Source organism: Manis javanica, chromosome 3 (assembly GCF_040802235.1).
Source record: "Manis javanica isolate MJ-LG chromosome 3, MJ_LKY, whole genome shotgun sequence".
NCBI lineage: Eukaryota > Metazoa > Chordata > Mammalia > Pholidota > Manidae > Manis > Manis javanica.
This window is the reverse complement of record NC_133158.1, coordinates 88,541,035-88,568,368: the sequence shown is the minus strand read 5'-3', so window position 1 is coordinate 88,568,368 and position 27,334 is coordinate 88,541,035. Positions and strand designations below refer to the sequence as shown.

General features: G+C 33.1%; 1 protein-coding gene across 5 annotated transcripts in view; it reads left to right on the top strand.

The window, feature by feature from the left end:
* Nucleotides 1–27,334, top strand: part of CADM2 (cell adhesion molecule 2) — a 1,133,262-nt gene that overhangs the window by 979,919 nt on the left and 126,009 nt on the right. For 3 of the 5 annotated variants that reach the window (XM_037001690.2, XM_037001692.2, XM_037001688.2), the window contains 2 exons: nucleotides 7,210–7,380; nucleotides 16,714–16,761. In XM_037001690.2, the coding sequence (XP_036857585.1) occupies nucleotides 7,210–7,380; nucleotides 16,714–16,761 (219 nt within the window). The remainder of the gene's footprint in view (nucleotides 1–7,209; nucleotides 7,381–16,713; nucleotides 16,762–27,334) is intronic. The other 2 variants (XM_037001693.2, XM_037001691.2) reach the window with 1 other exon arrangement.

The window sequence follows — 27,334 nt, the reverse complement described above, 5'->3', positions numbered from 1 at the left end:
CTCACAATATATGGTCTCTACTGTTTCTGATGAGAAGTCAGTTGTTACAGTTTTTGTAGCTCCTTTGTTACTGAAAAGTTATTTGTCTCTTTCTGTTTTCAAGATAGATTTTTTCCTTTGCTTTTGTCTTTTGTCATTTTTATTATGATGTGTCTGGATGTAGATCTGTTTTCATTTAACCAAGAGCAGGAGTGATGGGAATACAAAATGCTGGCTGCTTGCCTCTCCTGAGAAAATCATGTAGCGCCTGGGAGCAGGCAGGGAGAAGGAGCCCATCTCCTTGGTCACAGTCACCGAGAGTAAAGCTTCCTTCGTGCTGAGTTAGCGGTGAGGTGGAGTACAGAGCAGGTCATGGCACAGATACCGCAGACACCACCTTTTCTTACTAAACTTTAATAAGTTTTATTGAATAATTGTGTCTTCATTCGCTGGATGTTTTTAGCACAATTTTTAGAGACCTTAACCTTATGTGTATGTGTTTTTAAAATAATTTTCACCAGTTGTGATTGTTTCACTACAGAAAGAGCCTGCGGGGTTACTTATGCTGATGTTGTGGAAGTAATCTTCTGATTCCTTTTTTAAACTCATGTGTTTTCATAATTTGACTCATAAATTATTCTAAAATATCTTTCAGGCCTATCCCTTTATTATTTTTGCAACTGCTTTTGGCTCTTTTTTCCTGCTATTTTGTCATAAAAGAAATCTGTATTTCTCTTCTTGACCCATTTTATATTCAAATTTTATTAATTTTTCTCTATAGGAGATGAAACTATTCCATAACTTCCCTTTTCCTTGTAGTTATAGGCAATTTTAAATTATGTTCTTCCTCTTTTCTTTATAAACTTCTTATGCAAAGATCATATATGAACTTAAAAAAATGACTGAATAGTTTGATATATTTTTAATGTAGTGATTTCCTAATTTAGTTATTTTTCTCCTAATTATACTGTCAGTTGCCTTCCTTCCCCTTTTTTATCTGCAGTTAAATATATCTGAACTCCTACCTTTAGGAAGTTCTGCTGCAGAGAACTCTGCTCTAGTATGGCTGCACTAAGGATCACTATGTCTGTAAAAACTAGTGAAGGGGAGAACCCTCCCCCCCAAATACAGGGTAAATATAGATCTGAGTAAAGAAAAAAGTGACAATCCATAGGAGTCAGTGGGACTGAAAAAAAAATAACAAAACAATAGATCTGTATCAGATAAAAACTATTTATTTATGCTTATTTATGATATCTTTAGTTTTTCAGAAGAGTGATGATAAGAGGATTTAAAGAAAGAAAAATGATGGCAAATTGATAACTGCCCCCAAATTATACACAGTGACATGGAAGAAGTCTACTTACTAAAACTAATGTTTTACCTGGCTGAATGGCCACTATTTTAATTAATACAAATTTAATTAATTGAAGCAGACCCATCAACCATCTGTGATGTTCCAGACACTGTTCTCGATGCTAGGTATAAAAACTACAGAGAACTATGAAAATTAAGAATACCTGAAAAGAAAAGGAGGAAAATCGAGAAAAGAAAGGAGAGGAATAGTGGAAGAGAAAAAGGAAAAAAAAAAAAGTAACAAAGCAAGAGAGAAACAAAATTAAAATTCCAACTTATGTTTTATTTTATGTATATATGAATTATATTGAACCTTGTGAATGTTCGAATAGGTAACTAATGTAAAAAAATACATTGCTCAGAAAACAAGAAAACCTGTTAAAAATAATCAGTGAAACTATGGTGTACATTGTACAGAGAAACATAGTAACATATTCAGAAAGCTAATTTCCCAACACAGATGTTTTACTGACACAAATGATTCATTTTCACCATAGGTAGATAGATGAGGGGCAGTTTGCTTTTACTTACATGTGCTGAGTGCTACAGGATTCCATAAAATCAATTGTTTGATGACTAGAAAATTGTATCATTAGAGGTGTTTCAAAGGAGTCACACTTGCCTGCTGCTTTAGAGTTTACTCAAATGGATATTTTTATTTTCTTATAGTTTACTTTAGTGGATGAGCTTTAAAAAAAAATTCTGCCATCTATTATCTTTTGGGCTTGCAATGAAAACACCTTTTTCAATAGAAAATAAAAGAAGTCTTTCAATCTTCAACAGAAAAAGGAGCATTACAATCTGTACAAATATAATGACTACCCTCAGGCATCACACCTAGAGTCAAGTAATTCTTTTAATATATTTTTCAATCATATCACCAATATAATCATTTTGATTCAGCCTAAGGAATCATAGTATATAAGATATAAAATCTTTTCCTAGAAGAGCTTGTAAGTGAAAGTTAACTTCTCTTGTCCAAACTTTTGGTTAATGTCATTGAGGTTCGCTCAACCTACCCTCAAGTGAAAAGAGGTTATTTGAAGGTTTCCTTGACCATTACCAAGTGAAAGGACACAGGGAACCTAGTTAGAACCTTAAAGGAGATTCCCTGAATATAGCGTACACTGATTGTTTCCATAGTGATTTAGCAGCTTTCTGTGCACACCTGCAATCAGCTATCTGCCTTTTCCTCCATTCTGCACACCCTTTTTCCACTTCATGAATCAGGTTCTTTCATTACATTGACTAAATCACACCTTTCTTAAATCTAGCTGTTGGATATGTGTGTGTGTGTGTGTGTGTGTAAAAGCATGTGTTTTTAACTTCAATTTCTTTGAATTCCTCATGTTTGTAAATCCCATTAAGATATATGATAGAGAGTCTGAAATAGGCTAGTTAATTACATTATTTGTGTTTGGGTAGAAAGTTTCATGCTTACCACCCTAGAGATTAGGCAGCCTGGGGTCAGATACCTCTTCACATTTGATCCTCCTGGCCGGAGTCATGTGCTACAGAACATGGTAATTCATGGGCAAGGACCATCTACAAAAGAGATTACATAGAAGAGGGATTTACTATTGAAAGTCAAACCTAGGAATTCAAAGTCATTGAGTAGAGACACTATAGAAGATTATAAAGTTATTTTCACAGTTCAATATAATTTTTAGATTTTATGACTGTAATTCTGTAAGATGTAAAATATTAGGAGTCTCTAATAAAATATCGTGGTCTGGTATTAGATTTGCAAAAGGCTGCTCTTCCCTCTCCTCCCTACCTCTTCCTGAGGTTTTGTATTTATAAACAATTGGTAGAGTGTAAACCAAAGTACCCTAAGTACCGAAGATAAATTCCACAAATTATGCAGGTTATACCTCACAGCTCATGAACAAGCTTTGTAAGCCAGAAAGAGAAAGACTTTGTTGAAACTGACAAATGCTCCTTTTTAGCTCATTATTAGTGGTGCAGAAATAATAAAGAATATTCACATGGCTGCTGATTATTCAAAGAAAGTGATGATAAAATAAAGAAGATTTTCTTGAGGTCAAACCAATCTCTCTCTTGTGCTATGCCAACAATTATTAACTAATTTCCTGAGTAACGTAGAGTATTTTCTCCAAAACAGTTTATATCCTATACTTTTTTCAAAAGGAATATCTGATGGAGTGAGGATCAGAAAAAGAGATCTGATTTTGGTAGTCCTTCAACTGTTTCTATCTTTGGTATTTTGAACCTAACAGTAGTCTATTGAAATTAATATCTTAATATATTTGTCCCCCTCACGGAAGTGGGCTTTCTTTCATCATTTAACTGTTCACCTGCAGAATCTGGCATGGTGTCAAATACATGCTAAGAGCTCAAGATTTTTATATAAAGAATAGATTAATCACTTCCATTAAAGTGGTCTCAGACTTTTCCTTAATAATTTTTTAAGGTAGTAACACTGTTCTTTACTGCTTCTCCTGGACTGAGTGAAACAGTTCTTCTAGTATTCTTCTAAGGTGCAGAATAGTAAATACAGTGTTAAATAAATATAAATATATAATCAATCACTTGGGTGAAGGTGATGTAAGAATTTGCCTCAGTAATTTTCAAAGGAGATGACTCTACTCCTGATTGATGATTCTACTGGCTGAGCAAGATAGTTCTTAGTGCTCTTCTAGGGTATTTAGTCTTAATAGATATTCAGTGTTCCTGAGCCATAATGATTGAACTAGGTTCCATGTTTTTGAGGGAAAGAACTCTTATAACTCATGTTCTAGAAGATTTCACATAAAAATAAAAAGCACTGACTAACATAAAAGGTAATGATATTGAACATGGAACACTTGTTAAATTAGTATAGAAAAATAATACTTTTCATTTTTAATTTTTTTAAGTGTGCAGTCAAACTCACAATTACATCTGCCAGTTTTTCCACCTTAGCTTTTGATGAGATAATTCTAAAATCCCAAATAAAGCAGATTGTTATTCTACAGTCCAAATCTCATAAAGACACACAATATAACTGGTATAAAATCCTTTACTTTGAGACTTCACCAAGAAATCTTCAGGAAAATAATTTTTCTTGAGAGGATACTTGATGAATTTTCCTAGGCAGATGTTTCTGAACTTTTTTATTGTAGAAAATTTCTAATATATACATATAAAATACAACAATATTATCAGACAATTTTCAGCAGCTACCCACCAAAAGCAACCACTGTTTTGATTATTAAAGAAAAAGTGCTGAAATGTCCAGAATCTCCTCTGGAAAAATAGAGAGGGGGGTTGCAAGGATTATGAAGGAAGGTAATCCTACATATTCCTCTGTTTATTGTTTGCCCTCTATTTTTGCTGACGATTGCACCAACACAGTACATAATATCTAACATATGTATTTTGGAAAATGAAAAAAATGGGAAGAAATATGTATTTTAAAATGGTAAAAATAGAATGAAAGCCTGGAAGAGAAGCAATAAGGAGAGAAAGAAAGAGAGAGAAAGGTGTGGAAGAGTAATTCTCAATAGTTCCAATATTTCTTCTTCACCTTTGGTTCTATCTTTGGTGTTGGTGTATCCATGTTACTCTGCTCCTCAAAATAAGTCTGTGGGCCAGCAGTGGACTTTCAGGCTCCATCCTAATTCCAGTGAATCAGAATCTGCATTTTAACAAGATCCAAAGATGGATGGCATGTACACTCCATTTTGAGAAACAGTGCTCAAGATCACAATGTAATGTGACATGCAAAAGGAGAAAAAAAGGGAACTCTGAAACAAGACAGAAGATGAAACATGAATACACATGGAATCAGCAAATTAACTATGTACTATAAAGAAAATTTCTATTGATTCTATAAATGTGTAATTCATCAGTCATTTTATAAAACTAAAGAGTGAAAATAGGGATTAATTTTAAGTCTTAAGAAAGATATTATGATTGGCTCTTCTCAATGCTTTTTCCTGTTCATCTGATTAGTAAGCCTATAAACTGTCACATGGGCTAATATTAAAAGCAACAAATTATACTTTTTTTATTTTATTTGAATGATGCTCATTAAAATTTTATGCTATATGCAATTGCTATCAGATTTTATGTATCCAATTAATATTACATTAAATGATACTTTTGTAAAGGAAACAGCTAAAGGAAGCAGATGTGTGGATTCTTAAAATGCAGCTGTTATTAAAATTAAACAATTGGCAGAAGATTTTGGAATAATTTCTTATATATTATATAATGATTATAAAAGTTGTTTGTCAGTAGATTCAAATTTTCTTACACTGCCACTGCCTAAAGCTATGAAAATGAAAACAGTAGACAGATTTATAGGAAAGAATATAAAATTTAAAAATGAGGCATATTCTGACGGAAAGATCATTCCATCTTTTACCTAATTTTTTTAACTGAAGTTGAAATTAATTTTCAAATGTAAAAATCTTGAAATGACTTTGGTTAGCAAAAATGAGATACTTCAGAAAGCACGTTTATGAGAAAACCCTTTATCCTGTAAGTTTGATTTACAATTAAATCAATCGATTTATAATTACAAGACAGAATTGATATGTTTATGCCCTTTCCCTCCTTCCCAAATGTTAGAAAATTTTCTTACTCTCAAAAACTGCCTATATTACATAAAACTTCTTTGTGGTAAAAATCTTAACCAGATAATTTTTTAAAATTTGTGAACAGTCATAAACATATATTTTCAAGAACAGGCCAGAACATTTATCTAGTTTTATCCCTTAGAAATATTTATTTTTTTAAGTCATTCAGTAAGGTAAGGTCATACCTCTCTGTAAATAAGTAAAACTCAATGGATTATATAAATATGTACCCATTAAATACCTCAAATTCAGTATTATTTTCAAAGGCAATTCTCTGCATAGAGCACAACAATGGAAAGCTGAATTTATTTTGTTCAACATATTTTTTAATATTTTAAAACTAAGTTAATACATGGTAAAATCAAGTGATTTATGCACTTAATGCTAAAAAATCTAATTTCATGTAAATATCATTGCTTATTTGAAATGAAAGCTTAGGAAAATGGAAGAGTTTTCTCCCTCAACTATATTTAAGATTTTGTTTTACTAATATCCTTATGATAATCTTAGTCTACCATTTTTTATTTCTAATCTATTAAAATTACCTCTACTTACCGGCTACTTTAGACTTAAGAAATTTCAAATTAAATGAGTATTTTAAACCTGATTTTCAGAAAACAAATAATTCCTAAGTGTACCATTTAACAAGGACTCTTAATCATCCACAATAAGTTTAAATATCAATAAGTGAATTCATGTTTTAATAAAAGTATTCACATTTATACTGAATGGATTCTTCAGCCAAATGAAGAGCATTTATCTCTATGTAAATTGCACTGCAAATATGTATATTTAAATATTCATAATATTCAGGTTAATGTCCTTCTTTTACTAAAGATAACAACAGCTTTCTCATCTTAGGTATTCTTTGACAATTATGTTTACCTCACATTGTTCATGATAAAATCATAGCTCAAATACATTGTACTTTTTTAGTTGTGAATTTGCTTTTCCCAAGTATTCTTGTGGTTCAGAGAATTAAGATTATCTTTTAGTAAAACTTAAATCTAAGGAAAGGAAAGCAAAATTGTAAAATGGCCTGAGTTTTCAAATAGAGTATACAAAATATCCTGCACTAAAGGTACAAAAGCTTTATTTCTGTGTTTAATTTTAAAATTTATCCCTGAAGTAGGTGTATTTTTATATGCTCAAATGGAAATAGCAAATATTTGCCTTCAAAAAAATGATACAGATAGGGAGAAGGTACATAAGTGTATTGAGTAAATGAAATCTGTTATATTTTGAAAGAGTATGTCACAGAATTTTTAAATGTTTGTTTTATTTTCAGATGTAAAATATTTAAAAGAAGAGGATGCAAATCGCAAGACCTTCACTGTCAGCAGCACGCTGGATTTCCGAGTGGACCGTAGCGATGATGGTGTGGCAGTAATCTGCAGAGTAGACCACGAGTCCCTCAATGCCACCCCTCAGGTGGCCATGCAGGTGCTAGAAATACACTGTAAGTAAACGCTATTCCTTTACCCTTTATCTCAGCAGCCAATCTCTTTATGTACATGTAAAAAATCATTTCAAAATTACCTGAAGTTACAGCAAATGTGCCTCAAGAGCAGCAGAAAAATGAAGTAAAACTACGCTCATTAGTATTAATCCTGTTTAAAGGAAAGTAGTCCTTGCCTGAGTATCATTCTTGACAAGGAAGAAAAATAAAGGAGATCTCATAAGGTTAAAACTCCTAATAACCCTCCAAATGGTGGTTTGATGTATGTGTGTGCATTTAGGTGGGCAGGAATAGTGATAATTTTGGCAGATCTGTCAAAGTTGGGTATCTGAGAAGGCCTTGATGAACGCATTGTATGAAAGTAACTTTGTTATATGCAAATATGGCTTCCCATCTGTGCTTTTAAAATTAAGACTATTTTTTACCTTCTATATGATATAAAGTAAGTTTTTCTGCATGCTGTATCCATTATGTTTTCTTCATCAACATCATCATCATTTACAAATGATAAGAATGACATTAATTGGATGACTCCAATAGGACAGGGGCCTTGCTAACAGCTTTGCTGGCATTATCTCCTTTCATATATTCTCATGTTAGGGCCTAAGTATAATAGCTTGATGAGTACTTGCCCTCCTTACTCACTATTTATTGATGAGCACACAGAAGTGGTTGAGTCGCTTAGCCAAATTCACACCACTAGTGATAGTAGACTTAAAATGGTGATGGTTTTAGTAATTAGCAAGGGTTCTTGGGATACAGTAACTTATCTATAAATATTTTTCAAAATCAAAATAAACAAATTGAAATATATAAAGTTGAAAAGAGTAAAGCACAAAAGATTACATTTCTGAATTGTATTGATGTCTTTTCAAATATTAAAGATTTTTTGTTTGCTTTTGTTATCTATGATAAAGTTATACCTCAGTTTATAATTTGTGTGTGATGTAAACTTACATTAAATTCTAAAATGTTAAATCTAAGTCTGGTCTTCAATATGTTTCACTCTATTTTGTATTCATTTATTTATTCAAAACTTACTGAGTGCCTACTATGAAACATGACTGTTTGGGCACTGCGGTTACATAAGTGACCACTACTGCCAGGGACAAACACCAGTTCTCTTATAGCATCCATTCTAGGTAGGAATGCCAGAAAAGCAAAATAAATAAATATATTATATAGCATGCTATGGATAAAGTGCTATGGGAAAAAAATAAAGCAAGGATGGTGGTAAGGAGTGCAGTTGGAGAAGTAGTAATGGAGGTCAAGGGAACCGTGTGTGTATATGTGTGTGTGTATGTATTAATATGTAACATATATTGCATTGATATAAATATATATTTTATTATATATTGCATAATATTATAAATATGGTTATAAATGTGTTAAATATACTTAATATTTATTTAATATATTTAAATAAAAAATGCATATAAAATACAGAGGAAAGAGCAAGTATAAATGCCCTAAGGTAGGCATGTGTATGCTATGTTTCTAGCATCAGCAAGGCCTGGGAGACCAGGGTATAGTGGAAAAATAGAGAGAACTATGAGAAAAGATCAGTGTGTCTACTATGATCTACAATGATCTATGACAGGAGGACCAGACTTTTTTTTTTATACTTTTTATTAGAGAAAATTTCAAGCTGATTATGATTTTTTGGTATTGTTCATTGTGTTCATTAGTTTACTAGCTATTGGATTTATTATAACTTTTAAAATGCTCTCAATTTTATTAGGCTAGTTACATTAATTTTCCTCCTGTTGTCATTGAAACAGATTCAGAAACAGGCCTATTTTAGAGCCCAAACTGAGATTATCTCCAAATTTCAACACTTATTTGCAGTGAGACCTTGGGACAATTACTGAAACCACTTGAACTTTGACTATAAACTCAGAATTAAAATATATGAGGACCAAACTAGGCAACTTAAATCAGGTTTATGGCGTTCAGTGAACTTTTATGTCACCTGTCTTTTATCTTAGTTCAGTCAGCTATAGCAAAAATACCATGGAGTGGGTGGCTTGTAAACAACAGAAACGTATTTCTCATAGTTCAGGAGGCTGGATATTCAAGATCAAGGAGCTGTCACATGCAGTGTGCAGTGAGGCCTCGTGTCCTGGTTCATAGACAGCCATCTCCTTTCCTTATCTGCACATGGAAGAAGGAGCTAAAAGGCTCTCTGGGTCTATTTTGGAAGGGCACTAATCCCGGTCATGAACTTCTAGAGGCCCCTCCTTGTAATAGTGTTAGAGTGGTGGTTAGCTTTCAACATAGGAATTTTAGGGGGACATGTATTCAGTCTACAGCACCTTTCCTTTTCTATTTCTTATTTCATCAATATGTCACTTAAAATATGGAAAATTGTATAATTTCATATCCTGAGAGGATCCAGATCATCAGCCTATTAAACTTTTTCTCAATTATATATAAATCCAAGTAAGACTGCTTAAAAATATTATTTGATTACTAATTTAACTGTAATTCTCAACATCTAATAAAAGAAAGTAATGAAAATTAACTCATAAGGGATTTAAAGATCACTAGCCAAAGGTCACCAGAAACCTACCAGTAGTCTAACAAAATTAGGTTTATTTAGTTTGCTAAGGCAAAGAATAAACCAATCTCTGGTTTCAAGAAGATGAATTTCTGGGTATAGGCAGGAAAGAGGAGAGGCTTGTTATAGTATTTGTGGCTTGTCCTAAATTTCCTAAAGAGGCTTCTGTATTGTGTGCTGTCAGGATTGAGGTAAGGGTGGGAGGGACAATTCAATAATGTGTATGTTGGTAACTTTTACCTGGAAAGCAGAAATATTAAAGCAGACCTAGATTTGCTGTTTCGAAGAGGCACTGGTTAATCATGAAAAATTTTGTGGTTGCTGAGTGTCCTGGTCTCTATCTTATTGGTAACTTGTCATGGTATAATAGACTTGCCGTTATCTCATGCCACCCCGCAGTCACAGAGTAGCTTTATCTGATTATGGTTTAAATTCTACAGAATTATTTATGTTTGTTTAGAATATTTCAGCTTAGCTCTGTTACCAATTGTAACCTGCCAAAGTCATTTTCACTTTCTTGGGAGTCCAAAATGAAATTATTGTACATATACTTCCCAGGCATTTTTATACATTCACCATATTTCAATGTACATAATTAAGCAAATTTCATGGAGGAAGGTAATCAATATGAACTGCCTAGTTTTTTAGGAAGTTCAACATGAAAAATGTTATACTTGCTGGCCAATTAAAAATAACAACTCATTCTATCATGGTTTCATATATAAGTGACTTGAAGACAGAAGATAGATCAATTTAAATTATTTTTCCTAGCATCCAGCATACCATCATTCAAGTATATGAAGTTACTTAAAACTAACTTATGTTGATGTTAAATGTTCCTTTAAGGTATGCAGAACATTCCCAGAGATGAAATGAGAACTGGAGAGTGGAGAGGGCATTTGGTAACATTTGCATCAAAATTAGAACAAATTGAGCAAATTGGGGGTAGTCTTCATAAACACCTAAGAATAATGACAAAAGAATGTCAGTAGTTGTTTCCAGAGACAGTAGATCATAGTCTCACATACCTATGTAGAAATTTCTATGGATGCAAGATGGGGGAAAAATAGAAGAATTGGACAAGGCAGATGGTTAAGTCTAGCATTTATGGAACACAAATTTAGGATTTCTGCATTGTTTTAAACATTCCTATCATGAATAACCACAAAGAGGGGCCCAAATAGAGGAGCATTTGCGTTTCTGGGACTCCAGAGCAGTAGAGGAACCATTATTTTCTGCGGTTAATGAAAATGTATAAATCTCAACAATAATGGAAAGTTGTGACTAGAACTAAAATAAAAAACCTGTGTTTTGGTGGAAAGGCAGTTTAGTGAGAAATAAGAAATAATGGTTAAACACATACTATCAAGGAGCATTAAAAAAAAACAGGAAGAATTATATATTTAGGGCTAAATATTTTAACTCTGTGACCCTATTATATCCATTTTAGAAGAACAGCCTCTAAAATATATGGCAGCAACATTCATTTTTTTATAAAATGTCATACATCTTAATGTCCCTATGATGGGAGAGAGTTTCTTTGATATTGAAATTTAAGAAAACTTAAACTATTCACTTAAACCACAAATGCCTGCATATTTCACGTACTAGGTAATAGCATACTTTGCACCTGAGCAATGGAAAAAGCCACTCTCTTTTTTTTAAAAAATGGAAATTCTAATTCATCTTCATATTTTTATACAGATCCCTTTGAAAGCAGTAACTTTTTATTTGTATGATTTAATTTTTAGAACAGATTCGAGATTCAGATTTTATTTAATTCTCAGTAAGAGTAATGTATCTGTACTAACAGAACTATGCACAAAATACAGAAAAGAAAAAATGCTGAACATTCACTTTCTATGTGACATTGACAAAATTATATACAAAAACCAACTGTTATGAAAGAGGAAAACACAAGAGACAGATTAGTGAAATACTTCAGAAGAGACAGATTAGTGAAATACTTCAGAATAATGCATATTCTGAAAAAGCATTTTAGTACTGTCATTGAACTACCAATATAGATAGGTAAAAACCAAAATTTTAAGTCTGTGTGTGTGTTATAAAGTACATTATATATATAAATAATTGGATCATGAATTCTTATGCTATCATTAATATTTTAGTATTCCTATTTAGTCATAGTACCATGCTTTCCTTTTAAATAATACATTAAGACAATATAGAGTTAAAATAACTCACAGAAGAGAATCTGCTTCTGAGCCTAAACAAATTCAGTGTGAACAATCATATAAGGAAGATAGAAAAAAAGTAGGAAAGGAGGATGGAAGTAAGGAAGGAAAAGAAAAAAGGAAGGAAGGAAACGAAGGGAGGAGCTGAGTATGGAAGCTTCACTGCTAAAACTGTTTAAATGAGCTGGATTAGGTTGATGACTGAAAATCAGAAATGTATTATATACTTTGAAATAACAGAAACTTCTGTATTCATTTGTTACTATCATAATATCTTTATAAGGGGTTAAATGTCAATCTACAGTCCTGATTTTTACCTTCTTGAGACTTTTATTTCTATTCTAATCAACATGCACATGAATAATACAACTAATCCATTTTCCCCTTAACACATTAAGTTTAAAAAAATGTATTTCTAAGGTGCTTCCTTCCTTGTTTTGCTCTCTTTTAAACAGAATTAATCTGTGCCTAGGGAAACTGAATTCTTGACTATACATGTTTGCTACTTTTATGGCCCATCTAATGTACATTATCGGTTCTCTCTTTAGTCCCACCTATTACAAAAATCAATAAAATTCTGATTATAGGAGAAATTCAGTACAGATGGGCTTGGGAGCTTTTAGTTATTTTGTTTATATGTTCATTTTCACTGTGGATGTACATGATATAAAACGACTATTTTCAAATATAGGCAAAGATTCTTCATTAAGTGCAGATTTGAGTTGTTCCAATTCACTTATGAAAGAAAAATAATTAATATCTCACTTTTCCAGTCCTCCCTCCACAAACCTGCAGACCTCTCTAGCCCACATCAGTGTCTTTTAAATTGTCCTGTGTTAGCTGTATCAACTACACTTCTACTACTTTTCTTGTTTATTATAGAAAGCACTTGAATAAATGTTTCAGGCTATAATGGTTTATTAGCAGAGAAGTGAATATTTCAAGTAGCATTTTAAAATAACATACTTCATTCACCTGGAATCGCATTTGTGAAATGCTTGTTATCTAATTATCTTGTCCGCCATGAATTATCTATGGTCCAGAGGCCCAGACTATAAAACAAATGAGAAAAGTGAAATAAAAACTATCTTAGGTTAAATTTTCAGAAATTAAAATAAACTATTCTTGCCACATGTATGCCTGAGGATACTTTGGAAAGATTTTTTTAATAGAACCCAAAATTTTCACAAAGCTCATGAAATATATACATGTTAGAACCATGAAAGTGTAATATGCCACTTAGCAAAGGTATATTTGACAGCATTAATAAAGGTAGCCTAATATGCAACCTCTCTTTAAGATCCCAGTATATTTTTAAAATTTCTTCTGGGATGGCACATTCCCTTAGTATTACATTACCCTTAGTAACGTGTTACCGGCAAATGTTGGTCATGAGATAATATTTTTTCTTTTATATGTGATAGCAATATTTTATTTGTAATATCAAATTATTAAAACTAAATCAATCACCAATTATTTTAAGTGATGTAAGTTCAGGGATTCAAAATGTTACTAAAGTTTCTGTTATTAATAGCACTTAACACGTGTGTTTTTAAAGCTCAATGAAGAGGCATGTATATGTGAGGAGACATTACAAATTTAAAAATAACAAATTCAAGCATTAAAATAATATAATGTACTCCCAACTGGTCTTTCCTAATCATGCTTATCATAAATAGTATACATTTATAAAGCTCTTTTGAGTTTTAACATTATTTTAAACACAAAAATTAATCTCATGAAACGGCAGTCAAAAATAGCCCCCAAATGATAGAATGCTTATATAGTACAGAAGTCAATGTATCTTTTGTAGTTCAAGTCAATTTAACAGAGAATAAAAATTGGATAAAAAATGAGAGAAATGATTTTTGGCAAGTAAAACTTAATATTGAGAACATGAGCATAAGTTATTAATACTTAGTATTTTAAATTTTCAATTTAATAGCTAATTCTATTATATAAATCTATTTTTAAAGATAGTTAAAAGCAGATTTTATTTCAAAGTGGCTACATTATTAAATTCCCAATATTTTCAAATTGTTCTAGTTTTATTTTCTGAATAAACTGTAAAACACGCACATACAACATTCACACGTTTCTAAGAGAAAATGTCTGTTAGGTAAACTGTAATCACTTGATATATTAAAATTTACTGGATTAGCTCTTGATATATTGGAAATATTGTCATTAATATTTACCATCTGGGTGCATTAGGCTCTTTTAAAATTAATAGGCTTTTTTTATATCAGTTTTTACTTTACAGAAAAATTAAACAGAAAGCAGAGTCCCCATATACACCCTCATCCTACCCACTCACAGTTTTCCCTATTATTAACATCTTGCATTATTGTGCTACATTTGTGATAGTTAATGAATATTCATAGATTACTGTTAAATAAAGTCCATAATTTCCATTAGAGTTCACTTTTTATGTTGTACAGTTGCCCAGTGTTTAATATAGCAGCCATAGTTACAATACCATACAAAATACGTCTACTGCCCTAAAACCCCTTGGGCTTCACCTCTTGATTGCTCTTTCCCTCCCCCATATTCCCAGGCAACCACGATTTTTTACCTGGCTACATAGGTTTGCATTTTCTAGTCTATATATATATAGGTGGAATTATATAGGATATGGTCTTTTCAGACTTTCCTCTTAACTTAGCAATATTAGCATCTAAGTTCCAAAATGTCTTTTTGTGGCTTGATAGTGCATTTCATTTTATTGCTGAATAAAATTCCATTGTCTGGATGTATCAGAGTTTATCTTTCACCTATGGAAAGATATTTTAGTTACTTCCAAGTTCTAGAAATCATGAGTACAGCTTGGCTAATATTTTAATTAGATTATTTCTTAATTGTTGAATGTTAAGAGTTCTTTGTACATTTTTGAATACCACCCATTTATCAGTCGTGTTCTTTGCAAATACTTACCCCATTGTCTTTTCATTCTTTAAAGTCTTTCTCAAGAGTAAACATATTTAATTTTAATGAAGTCCAATTTAACAATTTTTTTTTTGCTTTCATGGTTTATGCTTTTGGCATTGTAGCTACAAATTATCACTTAGTTTGTCCTATCAAAAAATTAGTTTGCGCTTCCCATATGAAAAATAAGCTTACTTAAAAAATCAGTATCTCCCCGCAAAAATAAATAAATTAAATAAATTTTAAAAGTAAGTTATCAATAAACCCAGGGTTACCTAGATACTGCCTATGTTATGTTCTAGAAGTTGTGTAGTTTTGCATTCTACAGTTAAGTTCTATGATCCATTTTGAGTTAATTTTTGTGAAAGGTGTAAAGTCTGTGTTTGGATTCATGTCTTTGCATGTGGATGTACAGTTATTCCAGCACCATTTGTTAAAAAGACTATCCTTTCTCCATTGCATTGCTTTGCTCCTTTGTTAAAGATCTGTTGACTATATTGATGTAGGTTTCTTTCCATTCTCTTTACTCTATTACATTGATCTATTTGGTAACTTTTTTCACAAATGCCACACTGTCTTAATGACTGTAGCTTTATACTTAATTTGAAGATAGGTAGTATCATCCCTCAGATTTTCTTCTTCAATATTGTAATTTGTTTATATTTGTAAATTTGTAATTATAAACTGTTACAAATTTGATTACATTTGTAATTAAGGTAAATATGATCAATCAGTATGGTGAACTATTACATTAATCCTTGATATATTAGGAGAGAATATAATTACCATCACAATCTGGGTCCAATAGACATTTTATTTTTAGTTTTTGAAGTTTTAAATTATTTTTGAATAATGTATAGATATACTAATGAAAGGATAATGAAAAACAACTTTATTAGGCTTTTTAATAGGAATTTAAATATACCAATCTTGAATTTCTATTTCATATTTCCCTGGATTTGATGATATATATATCCAAAATGGGAAACTGTCATGCATAATCCTAGAATATTTCCATATTACATATTCTGAGAACATATTTCAGATACATCTTTATGTGTCCTATTTTGTTATTCCTTTGGTTCTTCTTGAACTTGCAATGATGGAATGCAACACTTTAAAAAACCTTGATGCTTCCTAATATTAGCAAAAAGAGAAAAATATCTTTGCTCTGTAATTGCAAAACATTTTCATTTTTAGACTTATAAGCACCAATTAAATTTATCATTAAATGTTTTTAGCATTTTTCCACTTAGCTGTATAAATTTGTAGGCACAAAATCATAAAAGGTGAAAGAACATTGTCATATTTCCCTCTCAGCAAAATCATGTTGCAAACTAGTGTATGATAAAGCCCTTCCTTTGTTTTCTTAGAAACAGATTGTTCACTTACAGGTTTCTGAGTTTGATGAAATTCTTCTAGAATATCATTTTCTTTCATTTCATCATCATCATTGCATTCTTGAGTTCTATTATTTTCTCTTTGCATTTTTTGTCTGATCTGTCAATAATTTTGAGTTATCTCCTGTTGATTTTTTTCTGTTGCTGTTATGGGCAGAAAATGAAATATTCTGAATTCTTAACTGAGATCATGAAAGCTAAACAAACAACAAACGTGCAAATAGGACTACAATGATGGTGTTTTTATTTCCAGACTTCTTTTCTACCACCATGAAAGAAAATGCAAAACCTGAGCAGCCCTGTAAGTAAATAGGGATCAGGGAACAGTGATGATTGGTAACACCCTTGCATAATCCTCCACACCAGTACTGTCTAATAGGATTTTCTGTGATGATGGGAATGTTCTGTATCTGACCCCGAATAGTGGCCAATAGCTAGCTACATGTGACTACTCAGCACTTGAAATGTGGATCTTGTGATGAACAAAGATCTTGTGACTAGGGACTAAAAACTAAATTTTATTCAATTGTAATCAATTTACTTTTAAATAGCCACATGTGGCTAGCTGTCACTATAGTGGACACCGCCACTCTGGATGGTTTCATCCTACTACCATTTCCTTATTAAGTCATTCCTTTCAGCATAGTTGGGGATAACTGACGAGTTAGGGTTGAATTAATACTGAAGTAATTCATAGAATACCAAAGTAGCAAGTTTTTTCATAATATAGGAAATTTAACACCATTGTAATTTTATTATATATCTTGATTTATAAAAATTCCAATGTTTTTATATCATAATTGCAAAATAGGATAATATTAAGTCTAGTTTCAAAAGTAAATTTCTATTTGTTTTTTGGAAAAACTCAAAGAATAAAAAAATCATGAAATATATTCTTAAAAAATAGAACTTTTTCAAAAAGAAATTCAAAAACTAAAATTGAGACCCTTGGACTCAGATAATATACTAAAGTTTAACTTTACATTTCTTTTTAGGCTGATGATATAAGTGACTGCTACAGAATTGCAGAAAGCTCTATTCTACCCTCCATATTGCCTTTTCGGTTTTCTTTTGTGATGCCTTAGATTTTATAATTTGTGATTTAATTTTTGGTTCAAGTCTAAGATGCCCATACTGGAGCTCACGAGTGGGCAGTGATCTGAGTCTGCCAATTTTTTGAGGCTGTGTGTTATCTATGCTTAAAGCCGGATGGGCTGTGCTTTTACAAGACCACAATATTTGGTATCCAAATACAAATGAACAACCTATGGGGTGAAGTACAAACTCTTTAAGAAAACATATTTTCAAATACAGTGAGATCTTGAAAATCAATATTTCAGTTTTAAAGTTCAAGTTCTGAAGTCAGATAAGGCTAGCCTGGAATCCAAGCTCCCCTCTGTGACTTCAGTGTTAGTCACTCTAAACGTCAATTTCCTCATCTGAAAAATGTACCTACTTCATATATATTTTGGTAGGTATTCAGTCAGCTAATGTAGTGTAAGTGCTTGTCTTTCTATTATTACTATTATTAGGAAGATAATATTATATCATATCTTATAAATGCAAAGAAGTTTAGCATATACTTCTATGAGGTCTATATATTATGAAAGAAAATGGAAAAGCTTGAGAATACAAACAGGGAACCTGTGAAATACAGAAAAACAATATATAAAGAGATTGTTTATAATTTTGCCTAGGTCATGTACTCTTCACCCACACTGATAAAAATCACAATTTAATTTGATAATATCAGGAAAATAAAAACAATTTTTAATGTTTTTTCTGTCCAATTAATAAAAGCTACAAAAAAATCTTATCCTATGGAAATTTTCGTGGAGACAATCTACTACAACTGTTCAGTTTTTTTTATTTGACTTTTATGGATTTGAATATATTTCAAAATACACCACTGAATTTAAGGACTATTATTGTAATTTTTAAAATTTGTATTGTTTATTTATTTAATTGTTATTTTCAAGATTAAATAGCATACAAAATAAAATAAAACTTGATAGTTGACTAAATGGCTAGCAAACAGGAAATGAGATATCAACTTTCACACTAAGCTAAATAATTTTATTTTAAGTCATCATATTTGACTCAACCATATATCATCTACTAATGCTGTATGTTTGCTAAATAAACATTGAATGCTTAGGCCATCCTATGGCAGATTTATAAAACCTAAAACAACTTTATATTAATGTGTACATTTCTTTTTTTATTATTATTTCTTTTTGTATCCCCATAATGAATCCATTTCATGATACCTTTGATAAATTTTCTTTAAAATAATTTCAAAAACATAAATAGCTTGAAAATAGAAAAAAAATGAATTCTGATTTTTAGTTTTGTCTTTTAAAATGATGATATGCAACCTTTTCTATAAAAAAAAAGCTTTAGAAGTGTCACAGTATCCCATCTGGTGATGAAATTTGGCAGGTAGCCTTCCTGATGCCTTTTCCTTGTAATCCACCTCCAGTGTTGAAGCTATCAACTAGTTGAATTTGTTTCTGTCCTCCAGAATATAACTAACTCTATCAGCAATAGCAAATTAAAACTGCATTTTCCATCACCACATCAGACCATTAACATAGAAGTTTCATTTGATAAATTCCTAAATTTTATTTCTTATTTAAATTAAAATTTTATAAATTATAAATGCTTTCAGTTCCTAAATATTTTATAGTTATCCTAATAACTAGAATAAAACACTGGAGAAACAATTATTTTAAGCTAAAATATAAGTTAGGATTAGTGAGATGTAGAGAAAATACCCTTAAAGTAATGTATTGTAAAGCCCACAATCGTAGACTTTTATGAATTAGAATAAACAAAAATGTTATCTATATTTATACAGCTGTCTTTTCCTTCCTCAAGATCTTCCTTGTGGCTCAACTTTACAATAGAGACATTTTGCTTCTAATTCCTCCCTGATGCATTCAGTTTACACACGGCCAAATATCTCCTAGAACTTGTTTCTGAGCCTGATACTCACTTGATCACAAACCGAGATGATTTCTTATTTCCTCTAATGCATTGTCCAAACTCCTCAGCATGACATTCATGACTTTGAAAATATAAATCCCTACAGTACTCCCATCAACACTCCTTTGCAGATGATTATTCTTACATGCCTTATACACAGCCTACAATCTTATCTACATCAGCCCTTTGTTTGACTTTACCTTGAATTGTCTGCTTTCCCTCTCGAAAAATTCTGCCAGTTCAAATCCTATGCATTTTTTGAATTGTTTTAAGTGCTGCTTCTCTAGATAACTTTCTTTGATTCTAACAAATGTGTATAATCTCTTCCTCTGTAACTCCATTAATACTTCATCAGAGTGCTATGTTGCTTTCAATTTTGAACCTCACATGACTTTTTTATTGGGACTAAATGACTGTAGGTAACTATATTTGCGGATGTTTTGTTTAGTAGTGACAATGTGTCTTATACACACAATTAATACATATTTGTTGAATAAAGAAATTATTGTCACAAAAGTAATTTTTCACTGCAATTTAAAGGAATTTGACAGCTGTTGAAGGAAAACTACCTGATAGTTCTCATCATTATGAAAAGAATTTCATGAGTTTGAGTGTTACTGGAAAATTACAAAGAGGAAAAACAAATTGCACATCTAGGAAAAGCCAGACTTACAAAGAGGAAATGAATACCAGATAATGCTGTAGCTGAAATGGTTCTGGTTAGCTCTTGGTATACCAGTCAAAAGTCGTGGATCTTGAGGTATAGACTGAGTTTGATTTATAGCTTTTTATTTCAGGAAAGTATCATAATGGCCTTATTCAAAGTATTTGGCATTTCCTTCATTTCAGAAGTAAACACAAATATGAAAAAAGACCAAGCATCCTGTAATCCCCATTCTATTTTAACAAGGAAGAGATGTGTAGGTAAAGAATAAAGTAAATGTACATATTTTATAGTAAGTCACTATTGACATATTTACCAAGACTTGTTTATTCTAATAAGTGTAGCAGCACTGCTGATGTCTAGCCATCAGATGCCAGTGATATCCCCTCTACCTCTCCCTGACACTCTAACAACCAAAAATGTCTCTTGACATTGCCAGTGTGTTTGGGGGTCAAAACTGTCCCAAGTTGAGAAATACAATTTTAGCATAAACTATACAGTGACTTCCCAAAGGTGAGCTGATGTATAATTTTCTTTAGTATCAATGTAATTACCAAGATAGCTTTATAAGTGTGCTAATTAAATTATTTTGTTCAGAAGCCTTTATGTAATAAGATTGCTATAAGGCAAAAAATCATACTCTTTCACCTGCAAAATACTTAGAAGTTTACAGATTTCCCTCTATAAAAATTTGCTGTGGGGATATTTCTGTAATTTTCAGGGAGGAGGATGGTATGTGAATTAGAAGGATATACTGTAATGAAAAACAGAAGGGAATATATTTTTACAAGATTTTTCCCAGTCTTATTGATATATAATTAACATGTAACATTGTTTTAGTTTAAGGTGTACAACATAATTATTCAGTATATGTATAGATTGTGAAATGATTACCGAATGTTTAGTTAACATCGATCACCTCATGTAATTACAGCTTTTTTTCTTACGATGATAATTAAGATCTACTCTCAGCAACTTTTAAATATACGATATGGTATTAACTATAGTCATCATGACATATATTATATCCCCATAGTTTTTTAATCTTATAACTGTAAGTATTTACCTTTTGACCACCTTCACCTAAAAAGAATATTTTCATCTGTCAAAGAGGAAAAAGATGTGAGAGCAAGATTTGAGAGATTTTCTCTTCTTTCTTTTTTTTTTAAGACATAGACACTGGCAAACAGGTTGTGCATTGAATTCGGTAACATTGCTTAGAGTGATTTTACAGTTTGCAGATTAGAGTCAAAGCAAATCTTAGGCTAGGTCATAATTCAACCAGATAGGGAAAGAGTTGATTTTGACACACACACACTTCAGTTTAAAAAGCTCCAATAGGAGATTTCTCAAGAAGGCGGCATGAGTAGGGTGGCAAAAATCTCCTCCCAAAACCATATATATTATGAAAATACAGCAAATTCAACTATACCTAAAAGAGAGAACAGAAGATACAGTACAACAGCCAGGCCAAATCTACATCTGTAGGAACTCAGCATCTCACGAAAAGGGTAAGATACAAAGCCGTGACCAGCAGGACCCAAGCACTCCCCCACCCCAGCTGACCAGTGGGAGGAAAATAATCAGAGGGGAGAGAGAGTGGAATCACAGGACTGCTAAATAACCAGCCCTAGTAATCTGCACTGGGAGCACAGACACACATTGCATGGTGTACTGGATAGTAGAGAAATGGAAAAGTAAAATATGAGACTGAGACTGGGAACAGGTACCCACAGCCAGCTGCCCTGGTACAAAGAAAAAGTGGGTGCTTTAAAAGTCTTAAAGGGATAAGGGTTTAACAGGTGGACAAAATTGTCTTGGCACACTCAGCATAGCAGGCTGGGAATTTTAAGGAACTTAAGGTGCCCTAACCCCCTGGGTGGCAAGGCAGCTCCAAAGCCCCTCACAGCAATAAGCAGCCTGCCATTCATTCCCACCCACTGGCACTGCAAGAAACCGGCTGACCCGCCATTGCTGTGAAACAGCTAGGGAGCAGCACCACCCACAGCAACCACACAGAGTCTTCTCCCAGTGTGCAGCTAACTGGGCCAGACCCAGAGGCTGCCCCCTGCACACAGCCACCTGGCACAAGTAGAGGAAGATGATATAAAGTCAGGAAGGAACAAAGGGGCACTGTTCTCACAGGAGAACATGTGCTGCTCATCTGTGACCCCTGCCATTGCCCTAGGCTACCCTGAGGGCTGCCCCACATACAGCAGCTTAGGGGATAAACTCAGAGACTTCTCCCTGTGTGCAGTTAACTGCCACAGACAGCAGAGAAGGGCAAGGCAACCAGCAAGCAAGCAAGCAGGAAGGGACTTTGTTCTCCCAGCTGACACATGTGCCACTTGCTGGCAATCACTTCTATCACCATGAAAGGCAGAAGAACCTGATCCAGTCCAAAATCACTCAAGGGTTTAACAGGTGGAAAAAATCATCCTGGCACACTCAGCCCAGCAGGCTCGGAATTTTAAGGAACTTAAGGCCCCTAACCCTCAGAGAGAGGGCCTGGTGAGATAGATATAACCAATCTTCCTGAAAAAAAATCCAAAATAAAAGTCATAACCATGCTGATTGAGCTGCAGAGAAATATGCAAGAGGTAAGGGATGAAGTCAGGAGGGAGATTACAGAAATGAAACAAACAATGGTGGGATTTAAGAGCAGATTGTATGAGGTGAAAGAGACTATTAATGGAATAGAAATCAGAGAACAGGAATACAGAGAAGTTGAGGCAGACAGAGAGAAAAGGATCTCTAGGAATGAAAGAAAATTAAGAGAACTGTGAGACCAATCCAAATAGAACAATATTCACATTATAGGGGTACCAGAAGAAGAGAGAGAAGAGAGATAGAAAGTGTCTTTGAAAAATAATTGCTGAAAACTTCCCCAAACTGGGGAAGAAATAGTCTCTCAGAACATGGAAGCCCACAGATCTACCAACACAAGGGACCCAAAGAGGACAACAGCAAGGAATATATTAGTTAAAATGGCAAAGATCAAAGACAAAGAGAGGGTATTAAAAACAGCCAGAGAGAGAAAAAAGGTCCCGAACAAAGGAAAACCCATCAGACTAACATCAGACCTCTCAACAGAAACCTTACAGGCCAGAAGAGAATGGCATGATATATTTAATACAATGAAATAAAAGGACTTTGAACCAAGAGTACTGTATCCAGCAAGATTATCATTTAAATTTGAAGGAGGGATTAAACAATTCCCAGATAAGCAAAAGTTGAGGGTATTTACCTCCCACAAACTACCTCTACAGGGTATTTTAAAGAGGCTGCTCAAGATGGAAGTACTCCTAAGGCTAAATAAATGTCACCAGCGAAAATAAAATCACAGCAAAGAAAGCAGAGTAACTAGATATTAACTAAAGGCAAAAAAATAAAATCAGCTATCCACGAAAGCAGTCAAGGGAAATACTAAAGAGTGAGAATAAAACACCTAACATATAAAGAGTGGACAAGGAGGACTAAGAAAGGAAACAATAAAAAATCATCAGACTGTGTTTATAATAGCATAATAAGTGAGTTAAAGTTAGATGGTTAGATAGTGAAAAAACTACCCTTGAACCTTTGGTAATCATGATTCCAAAGTGTGCAATGGCAATGAGTACATATCTTTCAATAATCACCCTAAATGTAAATGGACTGAATGCACCAATCAAAAGACACAGAGTAATAGAATGAATAAAAAAGCAAGACCCATCTATTTGCTGCTTATGAGAGACTCACCCAAAACCTGACATACACAGGCTAAAAAACCCGACATACACGTACATAAAAGTGAAAGGATGGAAAAAGATATTTCATGCAAACAATAGGGAGAAAAAAGCAGGTGTTGCAGTACTTCTATCAAACAAAATAGACTTCAAAACAAAGAAAGTAACAAAAGATAAAGAAGGACATTACATAATGATAAAGGGCTCAGTCCAACAAGAGGATGTAACCATTATAAATATCTATGTACCCAGCACAGGAGCACCGACATATGTGAAACAAATACTAACAGAACTAAAGGAGGAAACAGAATGCAATACATACATTTTAGGAGACTTCAACACACCACTCACTCCAAAGGACGGATCCAACAGACAAAAAATAAGGAGACAGAGGCAATGAACAACACACTAGAATAGATGGACCTAACAGACATCTACAGAACTCTACACCCAAAAGCAGCAGGATACACATTCTTCTCAAGTGTACATGGAACATTTTCCAGAATAGACCACATACTAGGCCACAAAAAGAGCCTCAATAAATTCAAAAAGATTGAAATTGTACCAACCAACATCTCAGATCACAAAGGCATAAAAGTAGAAATAAATTGTACAAAGAAAACAAAAAGTCTCACAAATACATGGAGGCTTAACAACATGCTCCTCAATAATCAATGGATCAATGACCAAATTAAAACAGAGATCAAGCAATATATACAGATGAATGAAAATAACATCTCAACACCCCAACTTCTGTGGGACGCAGTGAAGGCAGTTCTAAGAGGAAAGTATATAGCAATCCAGGCCTATTTAAAGAAGGCACAACAGTCCAAAGTGAATAGTCTAAAGTCACAATTACTGAAACTGGAAAAAGAACAAATGAGGCCCAAAGTCAGCAGAAAGGACATAATAAAGATCAGAGAAGAAATAAATAAAATTGAGAAGAATAAAACAATAGAAAAAAATCAGTGAAACCAACAGCTGGTTCTATGAGAAAATAAACAAAATAGATAAGCCTCTAGCCAGACTTATTAAGAGAAAAAGAGAATTTACACACATCCACAGAATCAGAAATGAGAAAGGAAAAATGGCAATGGACACCACAGAAATACAAAGAATTATTAGAGAATACTATGAAAATCTATATGTTAACAAACTGGACAACATAGAAGAAGTGGACAACTTTCCACAAAAATACAACCTTTCAAGACTGACCAGGGAAGAAACAGAAAATCTAAACAGACCAATTACCAGCAACAAAATTGAATTGGTAACCAAAAAACTATCCAAGAACAAAACCCCTGGCCCGATGGATTCACCGCTGAATTTTGTCAGACATTTAGAGAAGACATAATACCCATTATCCTTAAAGTTTTCCAACGAATAGAGGAGGAGGAATACTTCCAAACTCACTTATGAAGCCAGTATCACTCTAATACCAAAACCAGGCAAAGACATGTCAAAAAAGAAAATTACAGACCAATATCCCTGATGAACATAGATGTAAAAATACTCAACAAAATATTAGCAAACAGAATTCAAAAATACATCAAGAGGATTATATACCACGGTCAATGGGATTCATCTCAGGGATGCAAGGATGGTACAACATTCAAAAAATCCATCAACATCATCCACCACATCAACTAAAAGAAAGACAAAAACCACATGATCATCTCCATAGATGCTGAAAAAGCATTTGACAAAATTCAGCATCCACTCATGATAGAAACTCTCAACAAAATAGGTATAGAGGGCAAGTACCTCAACATAGTAAAGGACATATATGATAAACCCACAGCCAACATCATACTTAACAGCAAGAAGCTGAAAGCGTTACCCCTAAGATTGGTAACAAGACAGGAATGCTCACTTTCCCCACTGTTATTCACATAATACTGCAGGTCCTAGCCACGGCAATCAGACAAAGAAATAAAGGGCATCCAGATTGGTAAGGAAGAAGTCAAACTGTCACTGTTTGCAGATGACATGATATTGTATATAAGAAACTAAAAAATTCACTCCAAAACTGCTAGAAGTAATATCTGAATTCAGCAAAGTTGCAGGATACAAAATTAATATACAGAAATCTGTTTCATTTCTATACACTAATAATGAATGAGCAGAAAGAGAAATCAGGAAAATAATTCCATTCACAATTATATAAAAAGAATAAAATACCTAGAAATAAACCTAACCAAAGAAGTGAAAGACCTATACCCTGAAAACTACAAGACACTCTTAAGAGAAATCAAAGAGGACACTAACAAATGGAAATTCATCCCATGCTCTTGGTTGGGAAGAATTAATATTGTCAAATTGGCCATCCTGCTAAAGCAATCTACAGATTCAATGCAATCCCTATCAAACCACCAACAGCATTCTTCAATGAACTGGAACAAATAATTCTAAAATTCATAAAGAACCACAAAAGACTCCAAATAGCCAAAGCATTCCTGCCTGAGAAGGAAGAATAAAGCAGGAGGATCTCACTTCCCAACTTCAAACTCTTCTACAAAGATACAGTAATCAAGATCAAGACAATTTGGCACTGGCACAAGAACAGACCCACAGACCAGGGGAACAGAATAGAGAGTTCAGATGTGACCCCAAACATACATGGTCAATTAATATATGATAAAGGATCCATGGATATACAATGGGGAAATTACAACCTCTTCAATAGCTGGTGTTGGCAAAACTGTACAGCTACATGTAAGAGAATGAAACTGGGTCATTGCCTAACTCCATACACAAAAGTAAACTTGAAATGGATCAAAGTCATGAAACCATAAAATTCTTAGGAGAAAACATAGTCAAAAATCTCTTGGACATAAACATGAGCAACTTCTTCATGAACATATCTCCCCAGGCAAGGGGAACGAAAGCAAAAATGAACAAGTGGGACTATATCAAGCTGAAAAGCTCTGTACAGCAAAGGACACCATCAGTAGAACCAAAAGGCATCCTACATTATGGGAGAATATATTCATAAATGGCATATCCGATAAAGGATTGACATCCAAAATAGATGAAGTGCTCACACACCTCATCAAACAAAAAGCAAATAATCCAGTTAAAAAATGGGCAGAGGAGCTGAGAAGACTTCTCCAAAGAAGAAATTCAAATGGCCAACAGGCACATGAAAGGATACTCCACATCATTAATCATCAGAGAAATACAAATTAAAATCACAATGAGATATCACCTCACACCGGTAAGGATGGCCACCATCCAAAAGACAAACAAGAACAAATGCTGGTGAGGATGTGGAGAAAGGGGAACCCTCCTACACTGCGGGTGGGAATGTAAATTAGTTAAACCATTGTGGAAAGCAGTATGGAGGTTCCTCAAAAAACTAAAAATAGAAATACCATTTGACCCAGGAATTCCACTTCTAGGAATTTACCCTAAAAAAGCAGCAGCCCAGTTTGAAAAAGACATATGCAGTCCTATGTTTATTGCAGTGCTATTTACAATAGCCAAGAAATGGAAGC